Consider the following 22179-nt stretch of genomic DNA (forward strand, 5'->3'; position numbering starts at 1 on the left):
GTCAATCATGAAGTGATGGCACATAAGAATTCTCCTTTAAGGTTACTTGATTACAGACTTGCTTGTTCCCTTTATCACTCAACGGCTCTGGGAAAGTGCAGATATTACCATATAATAATGATCTAATAATTAGGAAACAAAAAATTAGACACTTACCTGGTGATTCCCCTATTTGTGGCCATAATAAGAACTGGAGCCATGTCGCTTTCCAAAGCCCGATTCAAGAAAGAAAAACACTCAATGTCCAGCATGTGAACTTCATCAATGAACAGCACCTACCGAAGAACAAGGAAAATATGTGAGGACACGGCAGCGCGCCAGACGCACAGGTGTAATGTGTCACCACTCAGCGGAGAGAATAGGGCCAACGTCTCCTCACCCCTGGGATTATCTCCGCCTTCCCTTCCTCTCGCCATTCAGCCACTTTTGCATTAATTTGCTCTCGGACCTCGGATTTTATTTCTCCTGTATCACCTGCATAAAAAAAAAAAAAAAAAAAAAAAAGTTGGGGGTTAAGGTTTGGTTTTTTTCTACCTTCTGTTCTCAGGTCCACAAACATACATTAATTTGGAGTGCCTAGTGATCTTACGGTTTCAGAAAACCCCAGTCGCAGTCCATATATCGTTATCTAGGATCTCCATTCCTACAACAGTGATTAACCCCTTCACTTCAGTATTTATTTCATTGTGGAGCTGCTGCAGCCGTTTTTTCAGTAGTTGTGAGTTTTACAAATTTTACAGGTCAGCACGTTTCCCGGTTTTTACACCTTTTCCCACCACAGATCAGACCCTATTTGACTCCCCAGTTGCTCCACAGTCATTATGTTTCCATAGACGTACCTGAGAAGAGAGCGAGGAATCCCTGCGTTCTGCTGTTGATCACATCGATTTCGTGCAGTGACACTGTATGCACCACTTCCTTCCGTTTCTGGAGCTCGCCGTCAGGACATTGCACAAACTTTGTCTGTGGGAAGTAAAAGAATGGAGTAATTAAAAGGTGCTATTTCTGAAGAACGTGTAAGGGTACGTGCCCATGATCAGGACCCGCTGCTTCCCGAACGTGGCAAGTCCTGACGACCGCAGCTGCCTGTGCCCACGATCAGGACCCGCTGCTTCCCGAACGTGGCAAGTCCTGACGACCGCAGCTGCCTATGCCCACGATCAGGACCCGCTGCTTCCCGAACGTGGCAAGTCCTGACGACCGCAGCTGCCTGTGCCCACGATCAGGACCCGCTGCTTCCCGAACGTGGCAAGTCCTGACGACCGCAGCTGCCTGTGCCCACGATCAGGACCCGCTGCTTCCCGAACGTGGCAAGTCCTGACGACCGCAGCTGCCTGTGCCCACGATCAGGACCCGCTGCTTCCCGAACGTGGCAAGTCCTGACGACCGCAGCTGCCTGTGCCCACGATCAGGAACCGCTGCTTCCCGAACGTGGCAAGTCCTGACGACCGCAGCTGCCTGTGCCCACGATCAGGACCCGCTGCTTCCCGAACGCGGCAAGTCCTGACTACCGCAGCTGCCTGTGCCCACGATCAGGGTTCGGGCAGTTGCGGTCTCTTCTGTTCTCCCTGTGCAGAACGCTTGCGACGCCACAGCAAACAATTGACATGCCAGGGCTCGGAAAGCCGCACCGCAGGTCAGTTTTCACTGTGGCCTGTACACACACACACACAGTGGGCATGGGATGTCTACAAATCCCATCCACTGTGCTTGTACTGTATATCGCAGCATTTTGGATGCACCTGAAGCATGCTGCATCCAAAAGGCTGTTAACACTGATCGTGGCATGTACCCTAAGGCACCTGATACAAGAGGAAGGTGCCCACTTCAGATCAATTAGCCAGTGTGGCTATAGTAGCGACATGCAGCTTCTTTCTCTGAAGGATGCATCATGTGCGATACATAGGCAGCGGTTTCCTGTCAATGGTGACTGTGTAATGCTTCATTTTACCGCTGCTGCGGCTACAGAACTGAAACACTTGCTGCGCTGACTTCCTGTCACTGCTCTGGGTGCAGCGCTGATCACCGCCCTGGGCAAAATGGAGCTCAGCAGCTGTGGCACTGTTGACGGCACGTGCTGCTGAGCTCAGTGCAAAGCTAGAGCGGTGATCAGTGCTGTCGACTTGAGATAACCGCTGCAGCCGAAACACCGGGATCCAGTGCGGAGGCACCAAACCCCGAGGACAGGGGGAGAGGGGGGGGGGGGGGGGGATTGGGGTGAGTAACCCCTGAGCTAGTTATTTCAAGTATTTCACACAGATTGGAGCCAACATTCAAGAAAATATGCAAATCCCTTTAAAGGAAACACAACAAAGGTTGCCCAAGGCAGACAAATTTTATAGTTCGAGGTTTTCTATGGAAGACAAAATAATTTGACCACTGAGAGGCTGTACCTGAGATCCCATGGCATCGTAGTCCCTTGCTCTTGTGAAGGCACGGCCTAATTTTGTAATCTTGCCTGTGGCTTTATCAATGGTTATAACATCCCTAAACAGGAAACAGAGAGAAGAAGGGAATTTTGTTACTTACCGTAAATTCCTTTTCTTCTAGCTCTTATTGGGAGACCCAGACGATTGGGGTATAGCTACTGCCCTCCGGAGGCCACACAAAGCACTACACTAAAAAGTGCAAGGCCCCTCCCCTTCTGGCTATACCCCCCCGTGGTATCACGGGTACTCCAGTTTTAGTGCCAAAGCAAGAAGGAGGAAGCCAATAACTGGTTTAAACAAATTAACTCCGAGAAACATCGGAGAACCGAAAAAACCGTTCAACATGAACAACATGTGTACCCGCAAACAACAAAAAAATCCCGAAGGACAACAGGGCGGGTGCTGGGTCTCCCAATAAGAGCTAGAAGAAAAGGAATTTACGGTAAGTAACAAAATTCCCTTCTTCTTCAGCGCTCTATTGGGAGACCCAGACGATTGGGACGTCCAAAAGCTGTCCCTGGGTGGGTAAAGAAATACCTCATGTTAGAGCTGCAAAAAAACAGCCCTCCCCTACGGGGATGTCACTGCCGCCTGCAGGACTCTTCTACCTAAGCTGGCATCCGCCGAAGCATAGGTATGCACCTGATAATGCTTGGTGAAAGTGTGCAGACTGGACCAGGTTGCTGCCTGGCACACCTGTTGAGCCGAAGCCTGGTGTCGTAATGCCCAGGACGCACCCACGGCTCTGGTTGAGTGGGCTTTTAGCCCTGAAGGAACCGGAAGCCCCGCAGAGCGGTAGGCCTCTAGAATTGGTTCTTTGATCCATCGAGCCAGGGTGGCTTTAGAAGCCTGCAATCCCTTGCGCGGACCAGCGACAAGGACAAAAAGAGCATCGGAACGGCGCATGGGCGCCGTTCGGGAAATGTAGATTCTGAGTGCTCTCACCAGATCTAGCAAACGTAAGTCCTTTTCATACCGGTGAACCGGATGAGGGTAAAAGGAAGGCAAGGATATATCCTGATTAAGATGAAACGAGGATACGACCTTAGGGAGAAACTCCGGAATGGGGCGCAGCACTACCTTGTCCTGGTGGAACACCAGGAAAGGAGCCTTGGATGACAAAGCTGCCAGCTCAGACACTCGCCGAAGCGATGTGATCGCGACAAGAAACGCCACTTTCTGTGACAGGCGAGAAAAGGAAACGTCCTTTAGAGGCTCGAAGGGCGGCTTTTGCAGAGCAACAAGTACTCTGTTCAGATCCCATGGATCTAACGGCCGCTTGTACGGGGGCACAATATGACAGACCCCCTGTAGGAACGTGCGCACCTTAGGAAGACGTGCTAGACGCTTCTGAAAAAACACCGACAGTGCCGAGACTTGCCCTTTAAGGGAGCCGAGCGACAAGCCCTTTTCCAACCCCGATTGCAGGAAGGAAAGAAAGGTGGGCAATGCAAATGGCCAAGGGGATACTCTCTGTGCAGAGCACCAAGATAAGAAAATCTTCCACGTTCTGTGGTAGATCTTAGCAGACGTTGACTTCCTAGCTTGTCTCATTGTGGCAACGACTCCTTGAGATAATCCTGCAGACGCTAGGATCCAGGACTCAATGGCCACACAGTCAGGTTCAGGGCCGCAGAATTCTGATGGAAAAACGGCCCTTGGGACAGTAAGTCTGGTCGGTCTGGCAGTGACCACGGTCGACCGACCGTGAGATGCCACAGATCCGGATACCACGATCTCCTCGGCCAGTCTGGGGCGACGAGTATGACGCGGCTGCAATCGGATCTGATCTTGCGTAACACTCTGGGCAAGAGTGCCAGAGGTGGAAAGACGTATGGGAGCCGGAACTGCGACCAATCTTGAACCAATGCGTCTGCCGCCAGAGCTCTTTGATCGCGCGACCTCGCCATGAATGCCGGGACCTTGTTGTTGTGCCGGGACGCCATTAGGTCGACGTCCGGCACTCCCCATCGGCGACAGATTTCCTGAAACACGTCCGGGTGAAGGGACCATTCCCCTGCGTCCATGCCCTGGCGACTGAGGAAGTCTGCTTCCCAGTTTTCTACGCCGGGGATGTGAACTGCGGATATGGTGGAGGCCGTGGCTTCCACCCACATCAGAATCCGCCGGACTTCCTGGAAGGCTTGCCGACTGCGTGTCCCCCCTTGGTGGTTGATGTATGCCACCGCTGTGGAGTTGTCCGACTGAATTCGGATCTGCCTTCCTTCCAGCCACTGCTGGAAGGCTAGTAGGGCAAGATACACTGCTCTGATTTCCAGAACATTGATCTGAAGGGTGGACTCCTGCGGAGTCCACGTCCCCTGAGCCCTGTGGTGGAGAAACACTGCTCCCCACCCTGACAGACTCGCATCTGTCGTGACCACTGCCCAGGATGGGGGCAGGAAGGATCTTCCCTGAGACAATGAGGTGGGAAGGAGCCACCATTGTAGAGAGTCCTTGGCCGTCTGGGAAAGAGAGACTTTCCTGTCCAGGGACGTTGACTTCCCGTCCCATTGGCGGAGAATGTCCCATTGAAGTGGACGCAGATGAAACTGCGCAAAGGGAACTGCTTCCATGGCTGCCACCATCTTCCCGAGGAAGTGCATGAGGCGCCGTAAGGGGTGCGACTGGCCCTGAAGGAGGGATTGCACCCCTGTCTGTAGTGACCGCTGCTTGTTCAGCGGAAGCTTCACTCTCGCTGCTCGAGTATGGAACTCCATGCCAAGATACGTTAGTGACTGTGTCGGAGACAGATTCGACTTTGGAAAGTTGATGATCCATCCGAACGTCTGTAGAGTCTCCAGTGTAGCATGTAGACTGAGTTGGCATGCCTCTTGAGAGGGTGCCTTGACAAGTAGATCGTCTAGGTAAGGGATCACCGAGTGTCCCTGAGAGTGCAAGACCGCTACCACTGCCGCCATGACCTTGGTGAAAACCCGTGGGGCTGTCGCCAGACCGAATGGCAGAGCTACGAACTGAAGATGTTCGTTTCCTATCACAAAACGTAGAAAACGTTGATGTTCTGTAGCAATTGGCACGTGGAGATAAGCATCTTTGATGTCTATTGAGGCAAGGAAGTCTCCTTGAGACATTGAGGCCACGACAGAGCGGAGGGTTTCCATCCGGAACCGCCTGGCGTGCACATGTTTGTTGAGCAGCTTTAGATCCAGAACAGGACGGAACGAGCCGTCCTTTTTTGGAACCACAAAGAGATTGGAGTAAAACCCTCTCCCTTGTTCCTGAGGCGGTACAGGAACCACTACTCCTTCCGCTCTTAGGGAGTCCACCGCCTGCAGCAGGGCATCTGCTCGGTCTGGATGTGGGGAGGTTCTGAAGAACCGAGCTGGAGGACGAGAACTGAACTCGATTCTGTACCCGCGAGACAAAATGTCTGTCACCCACCGGTCTTTGACCTGTGACATCCAAATAACGGAAAAGCGGGAGAGCCTGCCCCCGACCGGAGATGCGGAGGGGGGGAGCTGGAAGTCATGAGGTAGCCGCTTTGGAAGCGGTTCCTCCATTTGCTTTCTTGGGGCGCGCGTGAGCCCGCCAGGAATCTGAGCTTCTTTGCGTCCTCTGAGTCCCTTTGGACGAGGAGAATTGTGTCTTGCCCGAACCTCGAAAGGACTGAAACCTCTGCTGCCATTTTTTCTGCTGAGGTTTGCTTGATCTGGGCTGGGGCAAAGAAGAGTCTTTACCCTTGGACTGTTTAATGATGTCAGCCAATGGCTCGCCAAACAGTCTATCTCTAGATAAAGGCAGGCTGGTTAAACATTTTTTGGAACCAGCATCTGCTTTCCAGTCCTTTAACCACAAGGCTCTGCGCAAAACTACCGAATTGGCGGACGCCATTGAGGTGCGGCTGGTAGATTCTAGGACCGCATTGATAGCGTAAGATGCAAACGCGGACATCTGCGAGGTAAGGGACGCCACTTGCGGCACCGCTGGATGTAAGATAGCATCCACTTTTGCTAACCCTGCTGAAATAGCTTGGAGTGCCCATACGGCTGCGAATGCTGGAGCAAACGATGCGCCGATAGCTTCATAGACAGATTTTAACCAGAGGTCCATCTGTCTGTCATTGGCATCCTTAAGTGAAGCGCCATCCTCCACTGCAACTATGGATCTAGCTGCAAGTTTGGAAATCGGGGGGTCAACTTTTGGACACTGGGTCCAGCGCTTGACCACATCAGGGGGGAAAGGAAAACGTGTATCCTTAGAACGTTTAGAGAAACGCCTTTCTGGATGAGCGTCGTGTTTCTGGATTGACTCTCTGAAGTCAGAGTGATCCAAGAAAGCACTTAATTTACGCTTGGGATAGAGAAAACGAAACTTCTCCTGCTCTGCAGCTGCCTCCTCTGCAGAAGGGGCTGGGGGAGAAATATCCAACAGTCTATTGATGGCTGAGATAAGCTCGTTTACCATGGCGTCCCCATCCGGGGTATCCAGATTGAGAGGGGTTCCAGGATAAGACTCCTGATCACTCTCATCAGACGCATCACAGAGCGACTGATTGCGCTGAGACCCTGAGCAGTGTGATGACGTTGAGGGTCTTTCCCAGCGAGCCCGCTTAGGGTGGCTGAGGCTATCATCTGAGTCATAATACTCAGCCTGTGAAGCCGGGGACCCCCTTGCAGTCTGGATTAAATCCAACTGAGGGGGATTAGAGGACAGAGACCTCGCCGTGTCCATAGACTGAGCCCCAGGCATGGATTGCAAAGTTTCAAGGATTTTTGCCATAGTCACAGACATATTATCAGCAAAAACTGCAAAGTCTGTCCCTGACACCGGGGCAGGACTTACAGGCGTCTCAGCCTGGGTCACTATCTCTCCTGACTCCGGCTGGCGAAGCAGCACCGGATCTGAGCATTGCACACAATGGGGGTCCTTGGAGCCTGCTGGTAGAGCAGCCCCACATGCAGCACACGCAGTGTACACAGCCCTAGCCTTGGCAGCCTTGCGTTTTGTGGATGACATGTTGCTGCCTCCTCAGAGCGATCTGGGTATACAGCCAGGAAGCGACCTCACAGTGCAAGCAATAAGGAAATATATATATGTCCAGTGACACAGTACACTAATACACACTGAGGCACTAGAGGGGCCAGCTGAAAAGCCGCTTACCGCCCGCTTAAGAGCGGGTGTGTGATCTCCAAAGCCCCCTAGTCCAGGTCTCCCAGAGCCTTGCGTCCTTCCTCCAGCCAGACATGCATGTAATGGCTGCCGGCGTCCTGAGAGAGGAGGGGGGGCGGGCCCTGGGCGTTCCTGACTAAGAGCGGGAAGCCTGCTTCCCTCTGTGCCTAGTGAGAGGGCTGGAGCATGTAAATCAGGCTCCAGCCCTCGTCGCTGCCGTGAAACAGCGTCTCTCCCCTACCCTGATTGACAGGGTGGGGGCGGGAACGAATCGGAGCTGCCGGCGTCCTAGGCCGCAAAAGCCGGGGACTAGATTTATAAACGCCACCGCCGTAAAAGCGCGGTCGGCGTGTCCCCGGCGAACTAAAAGTCACAGCAGCGCCGCCGGTCCAGCGGGGGTCGGCGCTGCGTTCCCACAACACAGAAAAAAATCCCCCAGTTAAACTGTAGGAACACTAGCTCTAGCGTTACGGTCCCCGGCGCACTACAACACCCAGCCAGCCCGGAGTGTGTCTGTGCCTGCCGGGGACACAGAGTACCTGTATGATGCAGGGCCTTGTCCCTGATGGTACTCCTGCTCGGCATCCACCAGGTGCTATGGGTCTGTGGATGGAGCCCGGCGTCAGAGCTTTGAGGCCGGCAGGATCCCACTTCCACAGAGCCCTACAAGGGGATGTGGAAGGAAAACAGCATGTGGGGCTCCAGCCCCTGTACCAGCAATAGGTACCTCAACCTTACAACACCATCTACGGGTGAGAAGGGAGCATGCTGGGAACCCTATATGGGCCCTCTTTTCTTCCATCCGAAATAGTCAGCAGCTACTGCTGACTAAAATCTGTGGAGCTATGCATGGAATGTCTGACCTCCTTCGCACAAAGCTTGAAAACTGGAGTACCCGTGATACCACGGGGGGGTATAGCCAGAAGGGGAGGGGCCTTGCACTTTTTAGTGTAGTGCTTTGTGTGGCCTCCGGAGGGCAGTAGCTATACCCCAATCGTCTGGGTCTCCCAATAGAGCGCTGAAGAAATACATGTATATGTATGATTTTACTTATGACTGCAGACTGCATATAAAATAAAACAATATATTAAAGGTCCGGATTAATCAAAACTGGCATTTCAGAGTAAGATGCGCTAAATTCATTAGGTGTAAGATTATTAATAAACTAATGGCCCAGTTACACACAGTGACATCGCTAGCGATGCCACTGCCGATCGCACCCGACCCCGTCGTTTGTATGTCATGGGCAAATCGCTGCCCGTGGCGCACAATATCGTTAGTCCCCGTCAGAGATACTTAACTGCCTAGAGACATCGCTGTGGCCGGCGAACTGCCTCTTTTGTAAGGGGGGCGGTTCGTGCGGCGTCACAAGGCAGGCGGCCAATAGAACCGGAGGGGCGGAAAGCAGCCGAAGGAAAGTCACGCCCACCTCGTTGCCGGAGGACGCAGTTACGCTGTTTTTCGTCGTTCCCGGGGTGTCACACGTAGCGATGTGTGCTGCCTCAGGAACGACAAACAACCTGCGTCCTGCACAAGCAACGATAGTATGAAAATGAACGACGTGTCAACGATCAGCGATATGGTAATTTTGATGGGTAGCGGTCGCTCGTACGTGTCACACGCAACAACGTCGCTAACGAGGCCGGATGTGCGTCACGAATTCTGTGACCCCCAACGGCATCTCGTTAGCGATGTCGTTGCGTGCACATAGGCCTTTAGTGCAACTTCCAGCTGCAAAAAATGTTGGCATTAACAACATTTTTGGCTTATGATAAATTTGTCGTCCGGGACTGATAACAAACGCCAAGTCTTAAATACAAGTTGCTAAAATATTTGCCAACATTTCAGCAGTTGCAATATAGAAAAAATAGGGGCTGAGGCATTTTTTTTTTTCCAATAGGACTCGTGCACGAAATATGTTTGGCCCCCGTGCGGCTGCACTGGTTGCGGCAATGGTATGGCCGCCCCAAGCATGACCGCACAACCCCATTATCCTCTAATGCTGCAGTTTATAAGTTAAGCCGACGACGAACACCGAGAATTGTATAAATGGATTTTCCTCTTACCCAGACTGGACCTTTTCCTTCGTGAGGGATTCAATCATCTTCGTGCCCAGGTCATAAATGGTTTCCATCTCTGTTGTTTTCAAGGTCAATTTACCAACTTTGGCACCCTACAAGATAGGAGAGAAGGCCAAAATAAATGCTCAAGGCTGCACATGGGGGCTTTAATATAATCATGGGTGAGGTTTGCGATTCCACAAGGGGGTGAATCGAAATGTAGGCAACACACACATTGGTGATCCACTCTCAGTCCAAAGACAACCAAATCCCAATTACAATCCCTCCAGACTTTATAAAAAGGTGATACATAATATAAAAATGTATATATATTTTGATCACTCACTGTTCCTGTAGCTGGTCTGTCAATCTGCACCTCTACAACTTCTCCTTCAATGATTTCTGTTTCCTCCCTGGGGAAAAAAACAAAAAAAAACAAAAAAAACATTCAATACGTTCACAAGCAATGACAAAAAATACTTAAAAGGGGTTTTCCAGTTTCAGGAAGCCTGTGTAACCCAGCTGCAATATTGTGTGTGTATATACAGTATATACAGTGCCTACAAGTAGTCTTCAACCCCCTGCAGATTTAGCAGGTTTGATAAGATGCAAATAAGTTAGAGCCTGCAAACTTCAAACAAGAGCAGGATTTATTAACAGATGCATAAATCTTACAAACCAACAAGTTATGTTGCTCACTTAAATTTTAATAAATTTTCAACATAAAAGTGTGGGTCATTTATTATTCAACCCCTAGGTTTAGTATTTTGTGGAATAACCCTTGTTTGCAATTACAGCTAATAATCGTCTTTTATAAGACCTGATCCGGCCGGCACAGGTCTCTGGAGTTATCTTGGCCCTCTCCTCCATGCAGATCTTCTCCAAGTTATCTAGGTTCTTTGGGTGTCTCATGTGGACTTTAATCTTGAGCTCCTTCCACAAGTTTTCAATTGGGTTAAGGTCAGGAGACTGACTAGGCCACTGCAACACCTTGATTTTTTCCCTCTTGAACCAGGCCTTGGTTTTCTTGGCTGTGTGCTTTGGGTCGTTGTCTTGTTGGAAGATGAAATGACGACCCATCTTAAGATCCTTGATGGAGGAGCGGAGGTTCTTGGCCAAAATCTCCAGGTAGGCCGTGCTATCCATCTTCCCACGGATGCGGACCAGATGGCCAGGCCCCTTGGCTGAGAAACAGCCCCACAGCATGATGCTGCCACCACCATGCTTGACTGTAGGGATGGTATTCTTGGGGTCGTATGCAGTGCCATCCAGTCTCCAAACGTCACGTGTGTGGTTGGCACCAAAGATCTCGATCTTGGTCTCATCAGACCAGAGAACCTTGAACCAGTCTGTCTCAGAGTCCTCCAAGTGATCATGAGCAAACTGTAGACGAGCCTTGACATGACGCTTTGAAAGTAAAAGTACCTTACGGGCTCGTCTGGAACGGAGACCATTGCGGTGGAGTACGTTACTTATGGTATTGACTGAAACCAATGTCCCCACTGCCATGAGATCTTCCCGGAGCTCCTTCCTTGTTGTCCTTGGGTTAGCTTTGACTCTTCGGACAAGCCTGGCCTCGGCACGGGTGGAAACTTTCAAAGGCTGTCCAGGCCGTGGAAGGCTAACAGTAGTTCCATAAGCCTTCCACTTCCGGATGATGCTCCCAACAGTGGAGACAGGTAGGCCCAACTCCTTGGAAAGGGTTTTGTACCCCTTGCCAGCCTTGTGACCCTCCACGATCTTGTCTCTGATGGCCTTGGAATGCTCCTTTGTCTTTCCCATGTTGACCAAGTATGAGTGCTGTTCACAAGTTTGGGGAGGGTCTTAATTAGTCAGAAAAGGCTGAAAAAAAAGGGAATTTTGTTTACTTACCGTAAATTCCTTTTCTTCTAGCTCCTATTGGGAGACCCAGACAACTGGGTGTATAGCTTCTGCCTCCGGAGGCCACACAAAGTATTACACTTTAAAAAGTGTAACCCCTCCCCTCTGCCTATACACCCTCCCGTGGACCACGGGCTCCTCAGTTTTGGTGCAAAAGCAGGAAGGAGAAAACTTATAAATTGGTCTAGGGTAAATTCAATCCGAAGGATGTTCGGAGAACTGAAAACCATGAACCAAAAGAACAATTCAACATGAACAACATGTGTACACAAAAGAACAACCAGCCCGAAAGGAACAGGGGCAGGTGCTGGGTCTCCCAATAGGAGCTAGAAGAAAAGGAATTTACGGTAAGTAAACAAAATTCCCTTCTTCTTTGTCGCTCCATTGGGAGACCCAGACAATTGGGACGTCCAAAAGCAGTCCCTGGGTGGGTAAAAGAATACCTCGATAAAAAAGAGCCGAAACGTCCCCTCTTACAGGTGGGCAACCGCCGCCTGATGAAAAGGAGATACCACCTTAGGGAGAATTCCGGGACAGGACGCAGAACCACCTTATCCTGGTGAAACACCAGGAAGGGGGCTTTGCATGACAGCGCTGCAAGCTCCGACACTCTTCGGAGTGATGTAACTGCCACTAGAAATGCCACCTTCTGCGAAAGACGTGATAAAGAGACATCCCGCAGCGGCTCGAAAGGTGGTTTCTGAAGAGCCGTTAGCACCCTGTTAAGGTCCCAGGGTTCCAGCGGACGCTTGTAAGGATTTTCCTTGCGATAGAGAATTGGGAAGGAGCCACCACTGAAGAGACGTCTTGGTTGCAAGTGAAAGAGACGTTCCTGTCGAGGGAAGTCGACCTCCTGTCCCATTTGTGGAGAATGTCCCATTGGAGTGGCCGCAGATGGAATTGCGCGAACGGCACTGCCTCCATCGCTGCCACCATCTTCCCCAGGAAGTGCATGAGGCGCCTCAAGGGGATGTCGATCGATGCTAGGAAGTCTCCTTGTGACATCGAGGCGATGACCGAGCGGAGAGATTCCATCCGAAACCGTCTGGTGCTCACATGTCTGTTGAGTAGTTTGAGGTCCAGAACGGGACGGAATGATCCGTCCTTCTTTGGCACCACGAACAAGTTGGAGTAAAAGCCGCAACCACGTTCCTGAGGGGGAACGGGGATCACAACTCCTTCTGTCTTCAGAGCGTCCACTGTCTGAAAAAGTGCGTCGGCCCGAGCGGGGGGCGGAGAGGTTCTGAAGAAACGAGTCGGAGGACGAGAGCTGAACTCTATCCTGTAACCGTGAGACAGAATGTCTCTCACCCATCGGTCTTGAACATGTGGCCACCAGGCGTCGCAAAAGTGGGAGAGCCTGCCACCGACCGAGGATGCGGCTCTGGGATGCCGAGAGTCATGAGGAGGCCGCCTTGGAGGCAGTGCCTCCTGCGGCCTTTTGGGGGTGTGACTTGGACCGCCAAGCATAGGAGTTCCTCTGGCCTTTCTCCGGCCTGCTGGACGAAGAGGATTGGGGCTTGGCGGAGGGACAAAAGGACCGAAACCTTGATTGTATTTTTCGTTGCTGAGGTCTCTTAGGTTTGGACTGGGGTAAGGAGGAGTCCTTTCCCTTGGATTCCTTAATAATCTCATCCAATCGTTCGCCAAACAAGCGGTCGCCAGAAAACGGCAAACCGGTTAAGAACCTCTTGGAGGCCGAGTCTGCCTTCCATTCGCGCAGCCACATGGCCCTGCGGACTGCCACAGAATTAGCGGATGCCACCGCTGTACGGCTAGCAGAGTCTAGGACTGCGTTCATGGCGTAGGAAGAAAAAGCTGACGCTTGAGAAGTCAAAGACGCAACCTGCGGAGCAGAATTACGTGTGACCGCATTAATCTCAGCCAGACAAGCTGAGATAGCTTGGAGTGTCCACACGGCTGCAAAGGCCGAGGCAAAAGACGCGCCCGTGGCTTCATAGATGGATTTCACCAGGAGCTCTATCTGCCTGTCAGTGGCATCTTTTAGCGATGAGCCATCTGCAACCGATACCACAGATCTAGCCGCCAGCCTAGAGACTGGAGGATCCACCTTGGGACATTGAGCCCAACCCTTAACTACGTCAGAGGGGAAGGGATAACGCGTGTCAGTGAGGCGCTTAGTAAAGCGCTTGTCCGGAACCGCTCTGGGCTTCTGGACAGCATCTCTGAAGTTAGAGTGATCGAAAAACGCACTCCGTGTACGTTTGGGGAACCGAAACTGGTGTTTCTCCTGCTGAGAAGCCGACTCCTCTACAGGAGGCGGCGGGGGAGAGAGATCTAACACCTGGTTGATGGACGAGATAGTAAATGATCTTAAGGCGTCCCCTTCAGGTGTATCAAGGTTGAGGGCGACGTCAGGGTCAGAGCCCTGAGCTGCGACGTCCGCCTCGTCCTCCAGCGAGTCCTCAAGCTGGGAACCCGAGCAGCGTGAAGAAGTCGGGGAAGATTCCCAGCACGCCCGCTTAGCCTGTCTAGGACTGTGGTCCGGGCAGGAGTCCTCCACGTGAGACCTAGGGCCCAACCTGGGAGCGCGCTGCGGCGCGGACCGAGAGGGGCCTGGAGGCGACGATCCAACAGGGGCCGGGACCTGTGTAAGGACCGGTCTGGACTGCAAAGCTTCAAGCAGCTTGGCAGACTATTTGTCCATAGACTGAGCCATGGATTGTGAAAGTGACTCAGAGAGTTTCTCAGCAAAAGAGGCAAACTCTGTCCCTGCCGCCTGGACAGGGGGAGCAGGGGGGTCTACATGAGCCGAGGGGCCCACTAGTGACCGAGGCTCCGGCTGAGCAAGCGAAACAGGGGTCGAGCATTGCTCACAGTGAGGGTAGGTGGAACCCGCAGGTAACATAGCCCCACAAGAGGTACAGGCCGCAAAAAAACCCTGTGCCTTAGCACCTTTGCTCCTTGTGGACGACATGCTGTTGTCTCCTAGGAGAGTGATCACTGAGGGTATATGGGAAAGGGTATACAGCCCGACCGAACAGAAATATATATATATATAAATACGTATCTATTTCGGCACCCTAGGGGGACCAGCACCGGGTGACCGGTGTGGCTTACCGACCGCTAAAAAGCGGAGTGTGTGTCCTCCAGATTCCCTGCCTTAGGTCTCCCAGAGCTGCAGAGCTCTTCCCTGATAATCCTCCACCGGCAGAATGCCAAAAAATGGCTGCCGGAGCTCTCAGGGGAGGAGTGGAGCCGTGGGCGGCGCTAGGAAAGTGTGGGAATCTGGGGTCCCCACAGTGATCAGTGAGGGGGGAGGAAACATACAGGATGCTCCGGCCCTCACATCCGACGTCAGGTCGGCAGTCCCGCCCTTACCCCTGACAGGCAGGCCCGGGGGCGGGATTTTTGCTACTAGGCCGCGATGAAGCCGGGGACTAAATTTAAGACCGCGGCCGACAAGCAGGCGCGGTCGGCGCGGAAGTCCGCCGGTCTTCTCAAATCAGCAGCTGCTGCAGCGTCCGGGAAGAAGGCGCTCCCTGCACAGTCCCCATGGGGACACAGAGTACCTTAGAGATGCAGGGCCCGGTCCCTGAGGATGAACAGACTCCTGTCCGGCAGATTCCCACAGGGGCTGCGGAGGGAGCACGGTCCCAGTAAATGGATGACCGGTCAGGATCCCACTTCTCCCAGAGCCGCTAAGGGATGGTGAAGGAGACGGCATGAGGCTCCGGCCTTTGTACCCGCAATGAGTACTTCAACCTTAACAACACCGCCGACGTAGTGGGGTGAGAAGGGAACATGCCGGGGGCCCCGTGAGGGCCCTCTTTTCTTCCAACCGATTAACTAAAATGAGAAAGCATGAGTGGATGTGTGCCTCCTTCCACACAAAGCATAAAACTGAGGAGCCCGTGATGCACGGGAGGGTGTATAGGCAGAGGGGAGGGGTTACACTTTTTAAAGTGTAATACTTTGTGTGGCCTCCGGAGGCAGAAGCTATACACCCAATTGTCTGGGTCTCCCAATGGAGCGACAAAGAAAAGGAATTTACGGTAAGTAAACAAAATTCCCTTCTTTGTCGCTCCATTGGGAGACCCAGACAATTGGGACGTCCAAGAGCAGTCCCTGGGTGGGTAAAAGAATACCTCAATAGAAAGAGCCGAAACGGCCCCCTCTTACAGGTGGGCAACCGCCGCCTGAAGGACTCGCCTACCTAGACTGGTGTCTGCCGAAGCATAGCTATGCACTTGATAGTGCTTCGTGAAAGTGTGCAGACTAGACCACGTAGCTGCCTGACACCTGCTGAGCCGTAGCCCGCTGCCGCAATGCCCAGGACGCACCCACGGCTCTGGTAGAATGGGCTTTCAGCCCTGAAGGAAGCGGAAGCCCAGAAGAACGGTAGGCTTCAAGAATCGGTTCCTTGATCCACCGAGCCAAGGTTGACTTGGAAGCCTGCGAACCCTTACGCTGGCCAGCGACAAGGACAAAGAGCGCATCTGAACGACGCAGGGGCGCCGTGCGCGACACGTAGAGTCGGAGTGCTCTCACCAGATCCAAAGAGTGCAAATCCTTTTCACATTGGTGAATTGGATTAGGGCAAAATAAAGGCAAGGAGATATCCTGATTGAGATGAAAAGGAGATACCACCTTAGGGAGAAAATCCGGGACCGGACGCAGAACCACCTTATCCTGGTGAAACACCAGGAAGGGGGCTTTGCATGACAGCGCTGCTAGCTCAGACACTCTCCGGAGTGATGTGACTGCCACTAGAAAGGCCACCTTCTGCGAAAGACGTGATAAAGAGACATCCCGCAGCGGCTCGAAAGGTGGTTTCTGAAGAGCCGTTAGCACCCTGTTAAGATCCCAGGGTTCCAGCGGACGCTTGTAAGGTGGGACTATGTGGCAAACTCCCTGCAGGAACGTGCGGACCTGCGGAAACCTGGCTAGGCGCTTTTGAAAAAATACTGAGAGCGCCGATACTTGGCCCTTGAGAGAGCCGAGTGACAAACCCTTGTCCATTCCGGACTGAAGGAATGAAAGAAAAGTGGGTAAGGCAAACGGCCATGGAGGGAAACAGTTATCAGAGCACCAGGATAAGAAGATTTGCCAAGACCTGTAATAGATCTTGGCGGACGTTGGCTTCCTGGCCTGTCTCATGGTGGCAATGACATCCTGAGATAACCCTGAAGACGCTAGGAGCCAGGACTCAATGGCCACACAGTCAGGTTGAGGGCCACAGAATTCAGATGGAAAAACGGGCCTTGTGACAGCAAGTCTGGGCGGTCTGGAAGCGCCCATGGTTGACCCACCGTGAGATGCCACAGATCCGGGTACCACGACCGCCTCGGCCAGTCTGGAGCGACGAGAATGGCGCGATGGCAGTCGGACCTGATCTTGCGTAACACTCTGGGCAGCATCGCCAGAGGAGGAAACACATAAGGCAGTCGAAACTGCGACCAATCCTGAACTAACGCGTCCGCCGCCAGAGCTCTGATACTGAGACCGTGCCATGAATGCCGGGACCTTGTTGTTGTGTCGTGACGTCATGAGATCGACGTCCGGCGTTCCCCAGCGGCGACAGATCTCTCAAAACACTTCTGGGTGCAGAGACCATTCCCAGGCATCCATGCCCTGATGACTGAGAAAATCTGCTTCCCAGTTTTCTACGCCCGGGATGTGAACTGCGGAGATGGTGGAGGCTGTGGCTTCCACCCACTGCAGAATCCGCCGGACTTCCTGGAAGGCTTGACGACTGCGAGTGCCGCCTTGGTGGTTGATGTATGCGACGGCAGTGGCGTTGTCCGACTGGATACGGATCTGCCTGCCCTCCAGCCACCGATGGAAAGCCAATAGGGCTAGATACACTGCCCTTATCTCCAGAACATTGATCTGAAGGGATGACTATCGGAGTCCAGGTTCCCTGAGCCCTGTGGTGGAGAAAAACCGCTCCCCACCCTGACAGGCTCGCGTCCGTGGTGACCACAGCCCAGGTTGGGGGTAGGAAGGATTTTCCCTGCAATAGAGAATTGGGAAGGAGCCACCACTGAAGTGACGTCTTGGTTGCAAGGGAAAGAGACGTTCCTGTCGAGGGAAGCCGACCTCCTGTCCCAATTGCAGAGAATGTCCCATTGGAGTGGCCGCAGATGGAATTGCGCGAACGGCACTGCCTCCATCGCTGCCACCATCTTCCCCAGGAAGTGCATGAGGCGCCTTAAGGGGTGTGACTGACCCCGAAGAAGAGATTGCACCCCTGCCTGCAGAGAAAGCTGTTTGTCCCGCGGTAGCTTGACTACCGCTGACTGTGTATGAAACTCCATCCCGAGGTAAGTCAGTGATTGGGTCGGTGTCAACTTGGATTTCGGGAAGTTGATGATCCACCCGAACTGCTGGAGAGTCGCCAGAGCGACGGTAAGGCTGTGTTGACACGCCACCCGAGAAGGGGCCCTGACTAGGAGACCGTCTAAGTAGGGAATCACCGAGTGGCCCTGAGAGTGTAGGACCGCCACAACGGATGCCATGACTTTGGTGAACACCCGTGGGGCTGTCGCCAGGCCGAAAGGCAATGCCACGAACTGAAGGTGTTCGTCCCCGATGGCGAAACGCAAGAAGCGTTGATGTTCGGGTGCGATCGGCACGTGGAGATAAGCATCCTTGATGTCGATCGATGCTAGGAAGTCTCCTTGTGACATCGAGGCGATGACCGAGCGGAGAGATTCCATCCGAAACAGTCTGGTGCTCACATGTCTGTTGAGTAGCTTGAGGTCCAAAACGGGACGGAATGATCCGTCCTTTTTTGGCACCACGAACAAGTTGGAGTAAAAGCCGCGACCACGTTCCTGAAGGGGAACGGGGATCACAACTCCTTGTGTCTTCAGAGCGTCCACTGCCTGAAAAAGTGTGTCGGCCTGAGCGGGGGGCGGAGAGGTTCTGAAGAAACGAGCCGCAGGACGAGAGCTGAACTCTATCCTGTAACCGTGAGACAGAATGTCTCTCACCCATCGGTCTTGAACATGTGGCCAACAGGCGTCGCCAAAGTGGGAGAGCCTGCCACCGACCGAGGATGCGGTTAGGGGATGCCGAGAGTCATGAGGAGGCCGCCTTGGAGGCAGTGCCTCCTGCGGCCTTTTGGGGGCGTGACTTGGACCGCCACGCATAGGAGTTCCTCTGGCCTTTCTCCGGCCTGCTGGACGAAGAGGATTGGGGCTTGGCGGAGGGACGAAAGGACCGAAACCTCGATTGTATTTTCCGTTGCTGAGGTCTCTTAGGTTTGGACTGGGGTAAGGAGGAGTCCTTTCCCTTGGATTCCTTAATAATCTCATCCAATCGTTCGCCAAACAAGCGGTCGCCAGAAAACGGCAAACCGGTTAAGAACCTCTTGGAGGCCGAGTCTGCCTTCCATTCGCGCAGCCACATAGCCCTGCGGACTGCCACAGAGTTAGCGGATGCCACAGCTGTACGGCTAGCAGAGTCTAGGACTGCGTTCATGGCGTAGGAAGAAAAAGCTGACGCTTGAGAAGTCAAAGACGCAACTTGCGGAGCAGAATTACGTGTGACAGCATTAATCTCAGCCAGACAAGCTGAGATAGCTTGGAGTGCCCACACGGCTGCAAAGGCCGGGGCAAAAGACGCGCCCGTGGCCTCATAGATGGACTTCACCAGGAGCTCTATCTGCCTGTCAGTGGCATCCTTTAGCGATGAGCCATCTGCAACCGATACCACGGATCTAGCCGCCAATCTAGAGACTGGAGGATCCACCTGGGACATTGAGCCCAACCCTTAACAAGTTCAGAGGGGAAGGGGTAACGCGTGTCAGTGAGGCGCTTAGTAAAGCGCTTGTCCGGAACCGCTCTGGGCTTCTGGACAGCGTCTCTGAAGTTAGAGTGATCGAAAAACGCACTACATGTACGTTTGGGGAACCGAAACTGGTGTTTCTCCTGCTGAGACGCCGACTCCTCTACAGTAGGAGGCGGCGGGGGAGAGAGATCTAACACCTGGTTGATGGACGAGATAAGATCATTTACTAAAGTGTCCCCTTCAGGTGTATCAAGGTTAAGGGCGAAGTCAGGGTCAGAGCCCTGAGCTCCCACGTCCGCCTCGTCTTCCTGAGAGTCCTCAAGCTGGGATCCCGAGCAGCGTGAGGAAGTCGGGGAAGAGTCCCAGCGAGACCGCTTAGCCGGTCTGGGACTGCGGTCCGGGCAGGAGTCCTCCGCCTGAGACCTAGGGGCCAACCTGGGAGCGCGCTGCGGCGCGGACCGAGAGGGGCCTGGAGGAGACAAGCTAACAGGGGCCGGGGCCTGTGGAAGGTCCGGTCTGGACTGCAATGCCTCAAGGAGTTTAGAAGACCATTTGTCCATAGACAGTGCAATGGATTGGGAAAGTGACAGAGTTTCTCAGCAAAAGAGGCCAACACCGGTGACTCTGTCCCTGCAGCCTGCTCAGGGGGAGCAGGGGGATCTACATGAGCCGAGGGGCCCACCAGTGCCCGAGGCTCCGGCTGAACAAGCGTGGCAGGAGTCGAGCATTGATCACAGTGAGGGTAGGTGGAACCCGCAGGCAACATAGCCCCACAAGAGGTACAGGCCGCGAAAAAAACCTGTGCCTTAGTAGCTTTGCTCCTTGTGGACGACATGCTGTTGTCTCCTAGGAGAGTGACCACTGAGGGTATATGGGAAAAGGGTATACAGCCTTTCCGAACAGATACACACACATAGATATTGTATATGTGTATATATATATGTATCTATCTATCTATCTATATATATATCTATCTATTCCGGCACCCTAGGGGGACCAGCACCGGGTGACCGGTGTGGCTTACCGACCGCTAACGAGCGGAGTGTGTCCTCCAGATTCCCTGTCGTGGATCCCCCGGAGCTGTAGAGCTGCTTCACTGAGAAGCATCCACCGGCAGAATGCCAGAAAATGGCCACCGGAGCTCTCAGGGGAGGAGTGGGGCCAAGGGTGGCGCCAGCAAAGAGCGGGAATCTGGGGTCCCCACAGTGGTCAGTGAGGGGGGAGGAAGACATGCAGGATGCTCCAGCCCTCACATCCGACATCATGTCGGTAATCCCGCCCTTACCCCTGACAGACAGGCCCGGGGGCGGGATTTTCGCGACTAGGCCACGGTGAAGCCGGGGACTAAATTTGAGGCCGCGCCCGACAAGCAGGCACGGTCGGCGCGGAAGTCCACCGGCCTCCTCAATTTCACAACTACCGCGGCTTCCGGGAAGAAGGTACGCTCCCTGCACAGTCCCCTATGGGGACACAGAGTACCTTTAAGTTGCAGGGCCCGGTCCCTGAGGTTGAAGAGGCTCCGGTCCGGCAGGTTCCACCAGGGGCTGCGGATGGAGCACGGTCCCAGCAAATGGATGACCGCTCTGGATCCCACTTCTCCCAGAGCCGCATAAGGGATGGTGAAGGAGACGGCATGTGGCTCCAGCCTCCGTACCCGCAATGGGTACCTCAACCTTAACAACACCGCCGACATAGTGGGGTGAGAAGGGAACATGCCGGGGGCCCCGTGGGGGCCCTCTTTTCTTCCAACCGACATAACTAAGTTGAGAATGCATGAGTGGATGTGTGCCTCCTTCCACACAAAGCATAAAACTGAGGAGCCCGTGATGCACGGGAGGGTGTATAGGCAGAGGGGAGGGGTTACACTTTTAAAGTGTAATACTTTGTGTGGCCTCCGGAGGCAGAAGCTATACACCCCAATTGTCTGGGTCTCCCAATGGAGAGGTGTTTAGGTAGCGAAAAAGAGAATTTTGTTTACTTACCGTAAATTCTTTTTCTTATAGTTCCGTATTGGGAGACCCAGACCATGGGTGTTTAGCTTCTGCCTCCGGAGGACACACAAAGTACTACACTAAAAAGTGTAGCTCCTCCCTCTGAGCTTATACACCCCCTGGTAGCCAGTCCTAGCCAGTTTAGTGCAAAAGCTGAAGGAGAATAGCCACCCACAAGTAGAACCGAGTAAGAACCGGAACAACCGGAGACTCTGTCCACGACAACAACCGGTGATAACACACAAAACAAGAAAATTGCCAACAGGCAACAGGGAGGGTGCTGGGTCTCCCAATACGGAACTATAAGAAAAAGAATTTACGGTAACAAAATTCTCTTTTTCTTTATCGTTCCTTTGGGAGACCCAGACCATGGGACATTCCAAAGCAGTCCCTGGGTGGGAATAAACAGAAAAAACTAAGAAGTAGGCAGAACCTAACTTCACAAATGGGCGACAGCCGCCTGAAGGATGAGTCTGCCCAAGCTCGCATCTGCCGAAGCATGAGCATGCACTTGGTAGTGCTTTGAAAAGGTATGCAGGCTAGTCCAAGTGGCAGCCTGACAGACTTGTTGAGCCGTAGCCTGGTGCCTAAAAGCCCAAGAGGCACCGACAGCTCTGGTCGAGTGTGCCTTGATCCCCGGCGGGGGAGGCACCTGAGTACTCTGGTAGGCATCCAAAATGGTCGATCTGATCCAACGGGCTAAGGTCGGCTTAGAAGCAGAGAGGCCCTTACGCCGACCTGTGGTTAGCACAAAAAGAGAGGTGCACCGCCTAAGAGCAGCGGTGCGAGACACATAGATCCAGAGCGCCCGCACCAGATCTAGAGTATGCAGCGCTTTCTCAAAGCGATGAACAGGGGCCGGACAGAAGGAAGGCAAGGAAATATCCTGGTTAAGGTGGAAGGGAGAGACCACCTTAGGAAGAAAGTCCG

At 53.2% G+C, this 22179-nt stretch overlaps 1 protein-coding gene across 1 annotated transcript in view; it reads right to left on the bottom strand.

The window, feature by feature from the left end:
• RUVBL2 (RuvB like AAA ATPase 2) overlaps nucleotides 1-22179 on the bottom strand; it is a 103852-nt gene that overhangs the window by 50348 nt on the left and 31325 nt on the right. Inside the window, exons 6-11 of the mRNA XM_075327153.1 lie at nucleotides 9966-10032; nucleotides 9626-9732; nucleotides 2394-2487; nucleotides 840-963; nucleotides 380-474; nucleotides 157-275 (exon numbers count right to left, since the gene is read on the bottom strand). Coding sequence (XP_075183268.1) covers nucleotides 157-275; nucleotides 380-474; nucleotides 840-963; nucleotides 2394-2487; nucleotides 9626-9732; nucleotides 9966-10032 — 606 coding nt within the window. The remainder of the gene's footprint in view (nucleotides 1-156; nucleotides 276-379; nucleotides 475-839; nucleotides 964-2393; nucleotides 2488-9625; nucleotides 9733-9965; nucleotides 10033-22179) is intronic.

The sequence above is a fragment of the Anomaloglossus baeobatrachus genome, chromosome 11 (genome assembly GCF_048569485.1).
Source record: "Anomaloglossus baeobatrachus isolate aAnoBae1 chromosome 11, aAnoBae1.hap1, whole genome shotgun sequence".
NCBI lineage: Eukaryota > Metazoa > Chordata > Amphibia > Anura > Aromobatidae > Anomaloglossus > Anomaloglossus baeobatrachus.